General features: G+C 41.8%; 4 protein-coding genes across 5 annotated transcripts in view; 2 read left to right on the forward strand and 2 right to left on the reverse strand.

Annotated features, from left to right (window-relative positions):
- LOC144584982 (uncharacterized) overlaps positions 1 to 14,803 on the forward strand; it is a 32,301-nt gene extending 17,498 nt beyond the window's left edge. For both annotated transcript variants that reach the window (XM_078382388.1, XM_078382387.1), the window contains one exon: positions 1,356 to 14,803. In XM_078382388.1, the coding sequence (XP_078238514.1) occupies positions 1,560 to 3,233 (1,674 nt within the window). In that variant the 5' untranslated portion in view covers positions 1,356 to 1,559 and the 3' untranslated portion in view covers positions 3,234 to 14,803. The remainder of the gene's footprint in view (positions 1 to 1,355) is intronic.
- The window catches only part of LOC144584975 (uncharacterized), a 618,887-nt gene that overhangs the window by 135,143 nt on the left and 467,796 nt on the right, over positions 1 to 15,948 (reverse strand). The window lies entirely within an intron of this gene.
- LOC144584983 (uncharacterized) overlaps positions 1 to 15,948 on the reverse strand; it is a 392,659-nt gene that overhangs the window by 40,889 nt on the left and 335,822 nt on the right. The window lies entirely within an intron of this gene.
- LOC144584973 (uncharacterized) overlaps positions 1 to 15,948 on the forward strand; it is a 66,481-nt gene that overhangs the window by 15,467 nt on the left and 35,066 nt on the right. The window lies entirely within an intron of this gene.

Raw genomic sequence — 15,948 nt, forward strand, 5'->3', positions numbered from 1 at the left:
TCCTTGTGCCTGGTGTATTCATAATCTCAGTGAAGATCTTATTTGGCTATCATACTTTGGTGTTCAGCTGGATTCTGCTACTCTGTCAACCGTTATATTTAATAATATTCCTCCCTCTTTTTGGCATGATCCTACCTGGCCACAGGTAAGTGCAAAGTCCTGCACCTTGGAAAAAGAAACCAATTGCTCAATTACAAGATGGGGGATACTTAGCTCAGCAAAATTACAAGTGAGAGGGATGTTGGAATTGTTGTAGATCGCAAGCTAAATGTGAGCCAACAGTGGCTTTTTTATTAATCCAGGTTTTCCAACTCTTCCTTCACTTTCTCCTTTCATGGGTTCACCATTTTGAATTCATTTATGGACTTGCAATGCCTTTAAATTGAGTACAGTGGTGCCTCACATAGCGATGATAATCGGTGCAGCAAAACTCGCTGCAAAGCGATTTCGTCGCTATGTGATATTAAAAAGCCCATATGAATGCATTGAAACCCCTTCAATGCATTCCTATGGGCTAAAATCCTCCATACGGCAGCCATTTTTGCTGCCCGGTAAGCGAGGAATCCATCCCAGAAAACACTGGGTGGCCATTTTTTTTACCTGGCGGTCATTTTGGAACCACCGATCAGCTGGTAAAAAATCATCACTTTGCGATGATCGGTAAGCGAAACAGGGTACCGATCATCACAAAGTGATTTTCCCCATAGGGAACATCGCAAAGCGATCACAAAAAGTTAATTGCTATGTGATTTCGTCATTAAACGGGGCACCCGTTAAGCAAGACACCACTGTACTGTACTGTGGAGGAAATTTGCAAGTAAACCATGGAACTTTTCCTGTAAAACCTCAATTCTAATCAAATCCTATCCTTATATTTTTGAGTAAGCTGGTTGAAAGCACTCTGGTTTAAATATTTGGTTGCAGAACCAGAGGATGCCTGCTGTGTCTTTCACGGGTAAGGTCAGCCTGTGTGGCCTTTGGGAAACTGCAGGGTCCCAGAAGCAGGAAACGGGGAACGACTTTTGAGTATTCTCTACCTAGAAACCCCCCCCCCAAAAGGGTTGCCATCAGTCAGAATTGACTTTATGGCCCATGATTAATATTTCAGATAGTGGTTAATATTAATCAACTACAATATATTTTCCCATCCCTGTCCCTTTGGAAGTATCAGTTCAGGCAAGGTGAGTCCATGCTGTTTGCACAATACGGCTAATTTTTCAAATGTTGCCTGTAAAGCCTTCAGGAGACATCTGCCTTTCAAAGGAGTCAAAGACAGAGCAAGCTCTTTGGTTTGACCTCCAGTTAGTTTCTGCTCTGTGCTATATTCTCAAAATATCTTCTTTGTTCTCTATCAGGTAACAAACTCGATGGCCAGAATTATTGAGAGCCACTTCTTCTGGCCCTGAAAAGAGTCAAGTGTGAAGCCAGGAAGAAAAGCTTGGAAAAACCCATGAGCTAAAACAGAAATGGCTTAAACTCCTGAAGTGTGAAGACAGCGTCAGACCAGTGCTGCTAGTTCAGATTAAAGAACTCACCCTGGGGAGAAATCATACAAAAACATGGAATGTGAAAAGAATTTCAGCGGGAGAAGAAATCTGTGTTCACATCAAACTCACACAGGGAAGAAACTGTACAAATGCATGGAATGTGGAAAGAGCTTTAGTCGGAATGGTGACCTTAGATTACATCAAAGGACCCACACTGGGGAAAAGCCACATAAATGCATGGAATGCGGAAAGAGCTTTAGTCAGAGTGGTCATCTTAGTGTACATCAAAGGACCCATACTGGGGAGAAACCACATAAATGCATGGGATGTGGAAAGAGCTTTAGTCAGAGTGGTCATCTTAGTGTACATCAAAGGACCCACACTGGGGAGAAACCACATAAATGCATGGAATGTGGAAAGAGCTTTAGTCAGAATGGTCAGCTTAGGAGACATCAAAGGACCCACACTGGGGAGAAACCACATAAATGCATGGAATGCGGAAAGAGCTTTAGTCGGAATGGTGACCTTAGATTGCATCAAAGGACCCACACTGGGGAAAAGCCACATAAATGCATGGAATGCGGAAAGAGCTTTAGTCGCAGTGATTCCTTAAGGTTACATCAAAGGACCCACACTGGGGAGAAACCACATAAATGCATGGAATGTGGAAAGAGCTTTAGTCACAGTGTTAACCTTACGTTACATCAAAGGACCCACACTGGAGAAAAACCACATAAATGCATGGAATGTGGAAAGAGCTTTAGTCACAGTGGTGCCCTTAGGTTACATCAAAGGACCCACACTGGGGAGAAACCGCATAAATGCATGGAATGTGGAAAGAGCTTTAGTCACAGTGTTAACCTTACGTTACATCAAAGGACCCACACTGGAGAAAAACCACATAAATGCATGGAATGTGGAAAGAGCTTTAGTCACAGTGGTGCCCTTAGGTTACATCAAAGGACCCACACTGGGGAGAAACCGCATAAATGCATGGAATGTGGAAAGAGCTTTAGTCAGAGTGGTCAGCTTAGGGTACATCAAAGGACCCACACTGGGGAGAAACCACATAAATGCATGGAATGTGGAAAGAGCTTTAGTCGGAATGGTGACCTTAGAGTACATCAAAGGACCCACACTGGGGAGAAACCACATAAATGCATGGAATGTGGAAACAGCTTTAGTCAGAGTGGTAACCTTACGTTACATCAAAGGACCCACACTGGGGAGAAACCACATAAATGCATGGAATGTGGAAAGAGCTTTAGTCGGAATGGTGACCTTAGAGTACATCAAAGGACCCACACTGGGGAGAAACCACATAAATGCATGGAATGTGGAAACAGCTTTAGTCAGAGTGGTAACCTTACGTTACATCAAAGGACCCACACTGGGGAGAAACCGCATAAATGCATGGAATGTGGAAAGAGCTTTAGTCAGAGTGGTCAGCTTAGGGTACATCAAAGGACCCACACTGGGGGGAAACCACATAAATGCATGGAATGTGGAAAGAGCTTTAGTCGGAATGGTGACCTTAGAGTACATCAAAGGACCCACACTGGGGAGAAACCACATAAATGCATGAAATGTGGAAAGAGCTTTAGTCTCATTTATGCCCTTAGATTACATCAAAGGACCCACACTGGGGAGAAACCACGTAAATGCATGGAATATGGAAAGAGCTTTAGTCAGAATGGTCATCTTAGGTTACCTCAAAGGATCCACATGGGGGGAGAAACCACATAAATGCATGGAATATGGAAAGAGCTTTAGTCGGAATGGTCATCTTAGGTTACATCAAAGGACCCACACTAGGAACCTTCAGGATCTGTCCTTCCAGTGAGCACTCAGGGTTGATTTCCTTCAGAATGGATAGGTTTGTTTTCCGTGCAGTCTACAAGACTCTCAAGAGCCTTCTCCAGCACCACAGTTCAAAAGCAACAATTCTTTGCCTGTCAGCTTTATGGTCCAGCTCTCACTTCCCTACATCAGTACAGGAAAAACTATAGCTTCGACTACTCGGACTTTGGTCGGCAAGGTGATGTCTCTGCTTTTTAAGATGCTGTCTAGGTTTATAATTGCTTTCCTCGCAAGTAGCAGGTGTCTTTTAATTTTGTGGCTGCTGTCGCCATCTGCAGCAATCATAGAGCCCAATAAAGAACAATTTGTCATTGCCTCTGTATCTTCCCCTTCTATTTGACAGGAAGTGTTGGGACCAGTGGCCATGATCTTAGTTTTTTTGACCATTTTTTGCGCTCTCCTCTTTCACCGTCATTAGGAGGTTCTTTAATTCCTCACTTTCTGCCATCAGAGTGGTATCATCTGCATATCAGAGGTTGTTGATAGTTCTTCCAGCAGTCTTGATTCCGGCTTGGGATTCCTCCAGTCCAGCCTTTTGCATGATGTATTCTGCATATAAGTTAAATAAGCCGGGGGACAATATACAGCCTTGTACTTTCCCAATATTGAACCAATCAACCATTGCTTCCTGTCCCATATATAGATTTCTCAGGAGATACATGAGGTGGTCAGGCACTCCCCTTTCTTTAAGAACCTGCCATAGTTTGCTGTGGTTTTACACAGGCAAAGCAAAGCAAAGCGTGTTGCTTATATACTGCCCCTAGTGCTTCAAACGCTCTCTGGGTGGTTTACAAGTTATTTATGCAGGCTACACATTGCCCCCCCCCAACAAGCTGGGTACTCATTTTACCAACCTCGGAAGGATAGAAGGCTGAGTCAACCTTGAGCCGGCTACTTCGGACTGAACCCCAGGTCAAAGGCTTTTGCACAGTCAATGAAGCAGAAGGAGATGTTTTCCTTTTGTTGGAAAGCTTGGGGGAAGCTAAAAGGTAGATAAATATATGTAGATATAAATTCCAGAAAGGTTAATGAAAAATAATAATATTAGATGCTTTGGCTCTTATGGTTTATATATAGAGCTTAAATATGAGTGAGTCACCATATTGATTATATAGACAAGATTAGACTTACAATGTCTTTTTACCTGTAAAAGTGGGGATCTTACAGAAATGTATTGAGCTGGCCTGGAGCTTCGGTGTGGGGAGGTGTGTATGGCTAAGCTACCTTTATGATGAAATTAGAATTGCTTATGATGACTTCTGGTTAGAGGTGTACGCAGGTGGAAGAATATATAGAGACTTTAGAGATAGCACTTTAAAAGCCAGGAAAAAGAATGAAAGAAATGAATTCCTAGATTCACAAGGCTATAAATAATTAAAAATCCCTGGTTTATACATGGAGCAAAGAAATATAATAAAAATGGGGAAGTTACTTGTTGAATGTCTTAAATGGTTAATAAGTATAGGTAATGCTTAGATTACATATTCTGATCACAGTTGTTTAGAAGGTATTGCTGACAAGTTAGAAACATGAAGATACTAAGTAACTTATGAACTATAATTGGTCTATGCAACTAAGAATGACTTGAATATAAGATCAGTACAGGTTTAAGTTTATATATTAGACAATTTATTTATGTTAATCTTTAGGGTTTATGTAGTCAGAATTATATATTAAATGGATGTGGCCAAAAGATGCTTAGAAGGGCAATATGGTTTATGTAGTCAGGTTCATATGTTAGTTGGATTTATTCCCCCGCATATATGTTTTCCGTTTGTTTTGTATGCTTGTGTTTAATAAAAAGAAAAAAAGTGATTGGCCCTCTGGATGAGGAGGGACGGAAAGGGGAAGTAAAGGGAGACTTGGAGATTGCAGAGAAATTAAATGAGTTCTTTGAATTTGTCTTCACAACAGAAGACTTTAGGCAGATTCCGCTGCCCAAACAACTCTTGCTGACTAATGAACTGAATCAGATTAAAATAGAAGATTTTTAAACCTAATCAATAAATTAAAAATCAATAAGTCACCGGTTCCAGATGGCATCCACCCAACGGTTATTAAGGAACTGAGAAATGAAGTTGCTGAATTCTTAACTAAGATATACAACTTGTCATTTAAAACAGTCAATTCATTATATTTTACTTGCGAGTAGACTGCTATTTTTGTTCACATTGGAGGCCCATATTTCTACCAATGGGGAATATCTACACCCCGAGAAGCTGGAAATAGATTTTCTGTCATTGGCAGGCTTCACTTCTCTCTCTCTCTCTCTCTTCCTTCCTTCCTTTTTCACATGTGGTTTTTTCTAGCAGCATCAGAAGTGGGTCTGTATAATTCTGATTCTTCTCTTTGCGACCTGGTGGGGAAAGGAAAGGAAAGGGGAGGGCCTCTCACTGGGGATCCAGCCAAGGGTTGGGCTCTGTCTCCGAAGGTCAGGAGAAAGGAAGGGCCCTCGTGGCTGCCCCAAGGCCAGCAGATGGAGGATGGGGTGGGGAGATCTTGTGGCCCTTCCATCGCCATGAATATTGTTATAAATCCCGGCTGAGCCCTCGGATCCTGTCCTAGAGAGATCGGCTGCTCGAAGTCATGGGAGTTTCCCGTCTTGGCTCAGGCCTTTCTTGGCTCACAGGCCCACAGACTCACTAATCACCTCTCTCTCACATAACTCATAACTCATCTCATATCTCCATACACACCCCTTTATAACCAAGCCACCCCCCCCTTTAGCACCACCTTCTGTTCCCTCATTGGCTCCTTTTCCACAGCTCAGCTGTGATGGACAGGTGAGGGCAGGGCTGAATGCTACATACCTCCCCCCTTAACAAGTTGTTTCATGGGGAAAAAGCTATAGTGCTTTACCCTCATGAACAACAAGGAGCTTGACAATATTACTTTATCCCAATATTACACTCACACTTACCACAACATTCACATAACATTACCCTCAAACTTAACACAACGTTCACCTAAACAATAATTCAACATCTTAATACATTAAATTTGCAATTTAGTTACTAGTTTCATAACATATCTCAACACTTACATTGTCTATACAGGTGCAAACTTAATAACATACCATAACATTTAAAAAACGTACATATAATTGCTCTTGAATACACAGCATATAACATTTTTTCACGTGTACATTAGCATTTTATTACTTTCACCATTATATTAGAGTCCTTTCATTTCTTCTCTAGTCTTCTGGTCTCGAGAGGGCATCAGCAACACCATTTTGAGTACCTTTTATTACACGTACTTCAAAATCAAAGTCCTGAAGAATCATGGCCCATCTCATCAGCTTGCTGTTATTGGCTTTTAGGGTCCTTAACCATAATGATGGGGAATGGTCAGTACACAGGACAAAATGTCTCCCCCATATATATCGCTTGAGTTTCCGAAGAGCGTACACTATTGCAAGACATTCTTTTTCAAAGGCAGAAAGATGTATTTCGCCCGCCTGCAGCTTCTTGCTCAGGTACGCCATGGGATGAAGTTCTCCGCTGTCGTCCTTCTGGCTCAGCACGGCTCCTAACCCGGTGTTGGATGCATTGGTGAAGGTGGTGAACTCGCGCTGGAAGTCTGGAGCTCTTAAGACTGGGTGGGTCATCAATGCCTCCTTCAGCTTCATGAATGCCTCCTCACAGCTGCTGGTCCACTGGATACTATCTGCACTCTTCTTGCGTGTTAGGTCAGATAAAGGAGCGGCTATTTCACTAAATCTGGGAATGAACAGCTGCTGGTCCACTGGATACTATCTGCACTCTTCTTGCGTGTTAGGTCAGATAAAAGAGCGGCTATTTCACTAAATCTGGGAATGAACAGCTGCTGGTCCACTGGATACTATCTGCACTCTTCTTGCGTGTTAGGTCAGATAAAGGAGCGGCTATTTCGTTAAATCTGGGAATGAACCCCTGTAATAGCCAACTAACCCTAGAAAAGATCTGATCTTTTTCCGGATGGCGGGTCTAGGCCAGTTGCTAATAGCTTCAATTTTGGCTTCTAGGGGTTTAATTCTACCGCCCCCTACTATATGGCCTAAATATTTCAGCTCGGGGCTACCCAGCTGGCATTTACTAGCTTTCACTGTTAGCCCAGCTGTTTGCACTCTCTGCAGCACTGTCTCCAGGTGATACAGGTGATCTTTCCAGGTGTGACTAAAGATCTCTATATCATCGATGTAAGCCACTGTGAAGTTGCTAAGCCCTTGCAGAGTTTTGTCCATGAGTCTCTGAAAAGTTGCTGGTGAGTTTTGTGATAATTTGTGTTTTTATGTGTATTAGAATGGGATATGTAGTCCTAAGATTGTCCCAATAGCATCCATCTTGATTTAAAGTCTGTTCTGTAGTAGGAAAGTTTTTCATGCTGTTTCAGAGAAGCTTCGCTCTCTGATTATCTCGTTGCTAAGATGAGTAGAGAGCAGAGACTTTCGTAGTCAAAATAATTCTGCCACAAAACATGATAACAACTCTCAAACTCTCATGAGAAAGTTAGGCGGGACAACAAGACCCAGGAGGGGGTGTTCCTTATGAAGAATTCTGGGAAGAAGAAGGGAGTTGGTAATGAGTGGAAAAAAGATGGAGTTGGACTGAGAAAGGTCAGACATGTGCTTTTTCCCATAATGGATTGTAATTTTACTATGGACTATTTTTCCTACCATGGACTGATGGAAGTCAACGGGATTTCATCTAGCATCAGCCTATGAAGACCCAAGACACGTGAGATGGACTGTGTTATGCTTTTTATTAGTTAGCATAATTCTATTTCTTTATTTTTATAGCTGGAGTGGGGAGGGGAGTATTCCGTTTGTCTTGATATGAAAATGTACCTACTGAACTATTTTACCATCAACTGAAACCTTTTCTAAAGCAATTATTTTCAATAAAGCAGTAATGATTTAATCTGCATGCATTGGTTCTTGTACAGACTAGCTGTATGTCTAATTGGCCATGTGTGTTTGCTACCAAAGATTTAGAGCCAGATTATTCTGAGTATAACTCATGGATTTGTCTGTGTGTGTTGCTTTCTTAATAAAGGAGATTGGCTTTTGAGGAAGAAGTTTAGACAGGACCTGGCTGAGACCTAAGTGGCTCTGCTCAGCATTCAGAGGTTTGTCTGAATTTTGGACTCATCCCAGTCTCCGGCACCCCCGTAAATCTCTTTGGAGATAAGGGGCTGCTTACATGGTGCAGTGGTGACACGAAACACGGGCTTTGATTTATTGTGTTTACTTTGGCTTAAGTTGAAAGCAGCAAGCATCTCGATGCATGTGCTTTTCACAGCTGGGAAATCCCAAGCCTTGGCAGAGGGGTTTCTTCCACGCTATTTACTTTGAAGGGCTATAAATTAGCCAAATTGTTTTTTCTTTTAAGCTAAGGGTCTCATTGAAAAGACTTAGCTTTAAGCCAAGTCTGTAAGAACTAATGCTTTGGTTATGTAATTGGGCTGTTTAATGAGTGGGCATTTTCATGCAAGTAAGCGGTCGCCCTTCTGAAGCTCCAGGGTAGGGCTGTTTTTTGCCAGAGTGTTTTATGGCTTTGCCCTCGCCCTACAGTTTCGGCTACAGGGGCAGGGAGAGGATTTTTCCTTTTGGGTCAACTTGGCGTCTGTGTTAGTTGCAGCTTGCATGGAGCAACACTTAGAAGGAGAAGAATTTTTGGAGTTGCCTGGAGAGCAGTTTGTGACTCAGAGAAAAGTTAAGATTGGTGGTGCATCTGCTAGGCTGCCTTTGGTTAGTAAAGATAAGAAGCCCTTGCATCAAGAGCTTTTGGAGGCTGTTGAGCACGGCGTTTTGACTCAAAGTGGAGCTAAGCAAAGGATTACTTATGGTTCTTCACAACTAAGAAGGGAATTACAAAAGGGCAATATAATGGCTAAACTCCCAGCACAGGACATCAAGGACCTACTTGGATCTGATCCAGATCAGACTTGGTCTAAGTTGCAACAGATGGATCAGGCAGAGGAAATGGCGGGTGCCAGCACTCCAGTAGGGAGGGGAGTGCCAGCCAGGGACATTCCTGATGAAACAGCAGGAGCGGCAGCAGCAGCAGCCGGTGCTGAGGGTCCTGATCCTAACAAGAGTCTATCACCACTGGATAAGTTAACAATGATGTTTGCAGATTTTGTTGCTTGTCACACTCAATCTATTCATAATCAGAACATTGCTGATCAGTTATTGAAGCAGTACAGAGAGAAAAAGGTGGAGCGTTTGGTTAATGAGCTGAAGGAAAAAGAGGAGTTTAAGAACTCAATAGCCAGTGTTGATAGAAGCAATCTACCTTACTACCATGATGGCGATGATATCTTATCATTTTTATCTATATATGAACAAGCGTGTAGAGATCTTAGGATACCTCAGGCCTGGTACCTCAAGTTATTGCGTACTCAGTGTTCTGGGCAACTTGCCAACATTGTAGCCAAATTATCTGATGAGGACCCTGACTGGCCTATTTTTAAAGAGGTGGTAAAGAGAAAATTTGGTTTCACTTCGGAAATACTGAGGCAGAACTTTAGAAAACTGAAAAAGCAGCCTAATGAGTGTTATTCTGCACTAGCTGACAAGATAGAACATCTAGGTGATCAGTGGTTGAGCTCCTTGGGCGCCAGTACCTTTGAGGATTTAAGAACTGCGTTGTACATGGAGCATTTTCTTAATTTAGTGCCTTCAGAAATAAGGAGTACTTTGTTGGAGAGAAACTACAAAGACTTGCAAACCCTTGCTTTAAAGACTGATGAAATTCTCTCCTTTAAAATGCATGAACCTGCTGTTAGGGCAAAGACTGCACCAGTAGTGCCTAAGAGACAGAGTCAGCCTGATTTTAGAAAGTCCTTTTCTCAAGAGCCCAGGCCAAGTTCATTTGAACAACGCAGGAGCCTAGCTCCTAGCCAGAGTAAAACACCTCTTAAATGTTTTGAATGTGGTGGCTCTCATCTGCGATGAGATTGCCCAAGGTTAAATATGCCAACTAGCCAAGTTAAGGAGCCAGCTAGAAAAACACCTGTTCCAGCTCCACGCAGATCTAAAGCAGGCACTCCCAAGATGGCGTATGTAAGTTCTGTGCCAGCGGGAACTCAGCAAGTGCCAGCTGCCAGTAATGCAGTTTCTGTGCCTCACCAGTCAAGCATTGTGCCTTCACAGAGTCAGGAAGGAGTTAACTTAACTGTAACCCCCTCGCAAGCCAGTGGAATGCAGGCAGCAGTAAACCAATATGTGCCTAGAATTTTGGACTTACAAATTGCTTCAATTTCCTCAGAAATTGTAAAAGAGACAACCTCAGGAGAGAAATTTTCCATTATGGATCCTGATTGCATAGTACCAACTACACAAAGGGACTGGGCAACCCGCACATTTTCTGAGGTGGTTTTTCTTCACACACCTGAAGGTGATATGGCTTTAAGTGCTTTTCGTGACTCGGGTGCTGACATTTATTCGATAAGCAGACATTTTCTAGACCCCACCTTGATCTTGAACAACCTGAGGTGTCCAGTAAAAACTTACGGGTCTATAGAGACTGAGCAGAAGTTCATTTCTCTGGCATATGTAAAAATTACCTACAAGTCCTGGTCAGGTGCAAAACATATTTTAACTCATGAGGGAAAACCTGATTTCCTACTTGGAAATGATCTTGCCTTTTTGGATCACATGCAAAGTCAAAATGCGGCTTCGATGCAGGTAGTCACACGTTCTCAAAGTAGGGAGATGCATGATCCTGAACTGGAGCAGGAATCCACTGAGGATAGCTCAGATGGTGACCTTATGCAACAGCAGCCTCTTGTGACCAAACCTGATAATGCAGCTACAACTGACACTATAATAGAGGAGGTGATACCTAAGGGATCAGAGGACTTTAGACTGAAGCAACTTAATGATCCCTCACTAGCTTCTTTGAGGTCACAAGCAGACAACTATGCTGAACGTCCTGCGCATCAGCAAGTTAGTTTCCTGTGGGGAGAAAATGGACTTTTGTACAGAGAATATTTCCGCAAATCCAACTTGGATGCCCAACCTATTCAACAGTTAGTCGTGCCTACTGAATATAGACTGAGAATACTAGAAATGGCTCATGACCATCCGAGTAGTGGGCACCAGGGAATACAAAAAACCCTAAAGAGGATTTCTCAACATTTTTACTGGCCTAGTATTTCAAAAACTGTAAAGGACTATGTCAGTTCTTGTGACTATTGCCAACGCACAGGCCATCAAACTGACAAGGTAAAGGCCGAAATGCAGATTATGGAGATTCCTGACCAAGTGTTCCAGTGTTTGCAAATGGATGTGCTAGGACCTTTTGTTCCTACTAAATCTAAGAAGAAATACATCATTTCTTTCATCTGTTCAGCCAGTAGGTGGATCGAAGCCTATGCTATTAGCAACCTTACAGCTACCACCATAGCTAGAATCATCGTGGACTTGTGCTCGTGTATTGGAGTACCATCCAAAATAATTTGTGATCAAGCAGGAGCCTTTACAAGTGAACTTATGCGCAAGATATGCGAGATAAGTGGAATAGCCATCAGTTTTAGCACGGCCCATCATCCTCAATCTCATGGTATGGTGGAAAGAGGTCTACAAACTTTGCTTAGGATGATTAAAACTTTAACCCAAGAATATGGAAACATTTGGGATGAACTTTTGCCTTTTGCTTTGTTTGCTTACCGTAGCTCAGCTCATTCTTCACTAGGTGGCTTTTCTCCAAGTGAGGTGGTGTTTGGAAGAAATCTACAAGGACCATTGGACTTCCTGAAATCCGATTGGGAAGGTGTGGTTAAAAGTAGTACTGTGCCAGTTGCTGATTTTGTCAGAAAACTTCAAGAGAAACTCTTGGCTGTCCAGGAGTTCGCCAGAGACAATTTTTGGATGCTCAAGCAAGTCAGAAGTTCTTCCACGATAAGAGATCCAGACACAGGGAATTTTCTGTGGGTGATTTGGTACTTGTTCTGAACCCACTCAGACCTTCTAAGTTAGAAGTTGTCTGGGAAGGTCCAGGTGAAATTGTTCAAAAATTGGGAAATGTCAATTATCTTGTCAAAATGTTGGATTCTAATAAGAAACCTGTTCTTTACCATGTCAATAGTTTGAAACTGTACAAAGATAGATCTGCAATGGTTTTCCAATGTCATGCTGAATATTTTCATGCTGCAAATGAACCTATTGATATGTTGTCTGAATTGCAAGATGCAAGTACATGGTCTGATAATCTTGTTTTAACCGGTACCGTTGATCAGAAAGAAAGGTTGTTTCAAATTTTAGAACAATACCAAGATGTGTTTTCAGATAAACCAGGTTACACCAAATTGATCAGTCATGTGATAACTACTGAGGACAATGCCCAGCCCATACGGTCTAGCCCATATAGAGCAATTGGTAATCATGCTATCCAGATTGAACAAGAGATACAAAAGATGTTATCTTTGGGGGTGATTGAACTGTCATTCTCCCCTTGGGCTTCACCGGTGGTACTGGTGCCAAAACGTAACGCTCTGGGTGAAATTCTCGAGGAAGTAAGATTTTGTGTTGATTACAGAAAGTTAAACAGTGTTACTGTTCCAGATCCATACCCATTACCTAGAATGGATGATTTAATTGAACTTCTTTCAAAGGCTAAGTTTATCAGCATTCTCGATCTAAAGAATGCGTATTGGCAGTTAGATTTGGCTGAAGATTCACGAGATAAGACCGCTTTCATCACGCACGTGGGAACTTTTCGTTTCCGACGATTGCCATTTGGTTTGAAGAACGCTGGTGCTTCATTTCAAAGGATGATAGACAAACTTTTACAAGGTTTACCTTTTGCAAGTGCTTATCTTGATGATGTTGCCATTTTCAGTTCTGATTTTGATTCTCACATGTCTCACATTGAAACTGTTTTGTCCAGACTTCAGCAAGCAGGACTGACAGTCAAAGCCAGCAAATGTCAATGGATGCAAGGAAAAGTCATGTACTTAGGTCATTTGATTGGGCAAGGAGAAATTCAGACTCTGCAAGCCAAAGTACAATCTATTAATGATTGGCCTATTCCAAAAACTAAGAAACAGGTACGCTCTTTTTTAGGTCTAGTTGGCTACTACAGAAAATTCATTCCTGATTTCAGTCATTTGGCTTCACCTCTGACAGAGCTCACTAAGAAGAGACAGCCTGTCAAGGTAAAGTGGACACCAGAGTGTCAAGGTGCCTTTGATGCTTTAAAAGCTAAGATTATGGATGCACCTATACTGAAATCCCCTGATTTTGACAAACCATTCATTTTACAAACAGATGCCTCTGAATTAGGACTTGGAGCCGTTTTGTTACAGCAAGGAGAAGATGGGAACCTTTACCCTATCTCATATTTCTCTAGTAAACTCTTGGACAGAGAGAGAAATTACGCAGTATCTGAAAAAGAGGCTCTTTCTATATTTTGGTCTCTTAATTTACTTAGACCTTACTTATGGGGGCATAAGTTTACACTCCAAACAGATCACAGAGCTTTAGTTTGGTTGCAGAAGATGAAATCTCACAACCAAAAATTGTTGAGATGGAGTCTAGCATTGCAAGATTTTGATTTTGAAGTTCAACACATTCCTGGAAAATTGAATGTAGTGGCAGATGGTCTTTCTAGAACGTACTGTGAAGATTCTTATGAACCTGAACATTGAAACAATGTATTCAACAGTGTGCTATGTTTCAGTATTGTAATAGTTAATCTGTAGTTGAATTTTGAGATATAACCAGTTAATTACTTTGAATTACTTTTTAGTTACTTTTGTTTGATTTCTTAAAATTAGATCAGATTTACTGCTCTGAATTTTAACGATTATCAGGGGTGGCATGTGATGATTTGTGTTTTTATGTGTATTAGAATGGGATATGTAGTCCTAAGATTGTCCCAATAGCATCCATCTTGATTTAAAGTCTGTTCTGTAGTAGGAAAGTTTTTCATGCTGTTTCAGAGAAGCTTCGCTCTCTGATTATCTCGTTGCTAAGATGAGTAGAGAGCAGAGACTTTCGTAGTCAAAATAATTCTGCCACAAAACATGATAACAACTCTCAAACTCTCATGAGAAAGTTAGGCGGGACAACAAGACCCAGGAGGGGGTGTTCCTTATGAAGAATTCTGGGAAGAAGAAGGGAGTTGGTAATGAGTGGAAAAAAGATGGAGTTGGACTGAGAAAGGTCAGACATGTGCTTTTTCCCATAATGGATTGTAATTTTACTATGGACTATTTTTCCTACCATGGACTGATGGAAGTCAACGGGATTTCATCTAGCATCAGCCTATGAAGACCCAAGACACGTGAGATGGACTGTGTTATGCTTTTTATTAGTTAGCATAATTCTATTTCTTTATTTTTATAGCTGGAGTGGGGAGGGGAGTATTCCGTTTGTCTTGATATGAAAATGTACCTACTGAACTATTTTACCATCAACTGAAACCTTTTCTAAAGCAATTATTTTCAATAAAGCAGTAATGATTTAATCTGCATGCATTGGTTCTTGTACAGACTAGCTGTATGTCTAATTGGCCATGTGTGTTTGCTACCAAAGATTTAGAGCCAGATTATTCTGAGTATAACTCATGGATTTGTCTGTGTGTGTTGCTTTCTTAATAAAGGAGATTGGCTTTTGAGGAAGAAGTTTAGACAGGACCTGGCTGAGACCTAAGTGGCTCTGCTCAGCATTCAGAGGTTTGTCTGAATTTTGGACTCATCCCAGTCTCCGGCACCCCCGTAAATCTCTTTGGAGATAAGGGGCTGCTTACAAGTTTCTCAATCCAAAACTCAGGACACAGAACTCATATAAACCGAAAGGGCTACAGAAGGCTGTCTTCTCCTGATCTTTGGGGTCTATTCTCACTTGCCAAAACCCTTTCACTAGATCTAGGCAGGATATGTATTGACATCCCCCTATGGTCTCTATTAGATCATCTAATCTGGGCCTCGGATACACATCCAGCTTGGTTACATGGTTCAGCTTCTTGCGCACCTTATCGACATATGGCCCAGTAACTCTATAAGGAGTGACCGCTTGTGGGGGTGCATCTCCTGTATCAATCTTGTGCACCACTCCCTTGGCTACCCCTGGTTTGTTGGAGAAGACCCGTTGGTATTTCATTACCTTCGTTTTGTTGCTCAGTGGAAAGTAAAGGACCAATTCTGACATCTTCAGGGTTATATCTTGCTTTCCCCCTCCCTTCCCAATATAGTAATTCATGTTTTTCATGGTCTGCTACTTTCATGGCAAACAGAACCATGTTCTCCCTATAGTAGGGCTTGATCATACGGCTCATATAACTAAGCCAAGACATCAGCCACAGTATGAGTCTCAATATTCCTCAAAGGAATAGCCTCAGGGTACCGTGTGGCATAATCAATGATGGTTAAGATAAATTGGTTCCCCCTTTGGGTGACTCTGGGCAATGGTACTATGATGTCCAGACCAATGCATTGGAGTGGGGTAGAAATGATTGGTAAAGGGGATAGCATTGCTTTAGTCCTATCATTGCTATTCCCCTGCCTTTGACACACATCACACCTTTGACATAAATCTTTTTTTTTCTAATTTTTTATTTTTTAATATAAGGGGTGACAAAAGGGAAAAGGGAACTTGGAATTTATGAGGAAG

Source organism: Pogona vitticeps, chromosome W, assembly GCF_051106095.1.
Source record: "Pogona vitticeps strain Pit_001003342236 chromosome W, PviZW2.1, whole genome shotgun sequence".
In the NCBI taxonomy this organism is placed as follows: Eukaryota; Metazoa; Chordata; class Lepidosauria; order Squamata; family Agamidae; genus Pogona; species Pogona vitticeps.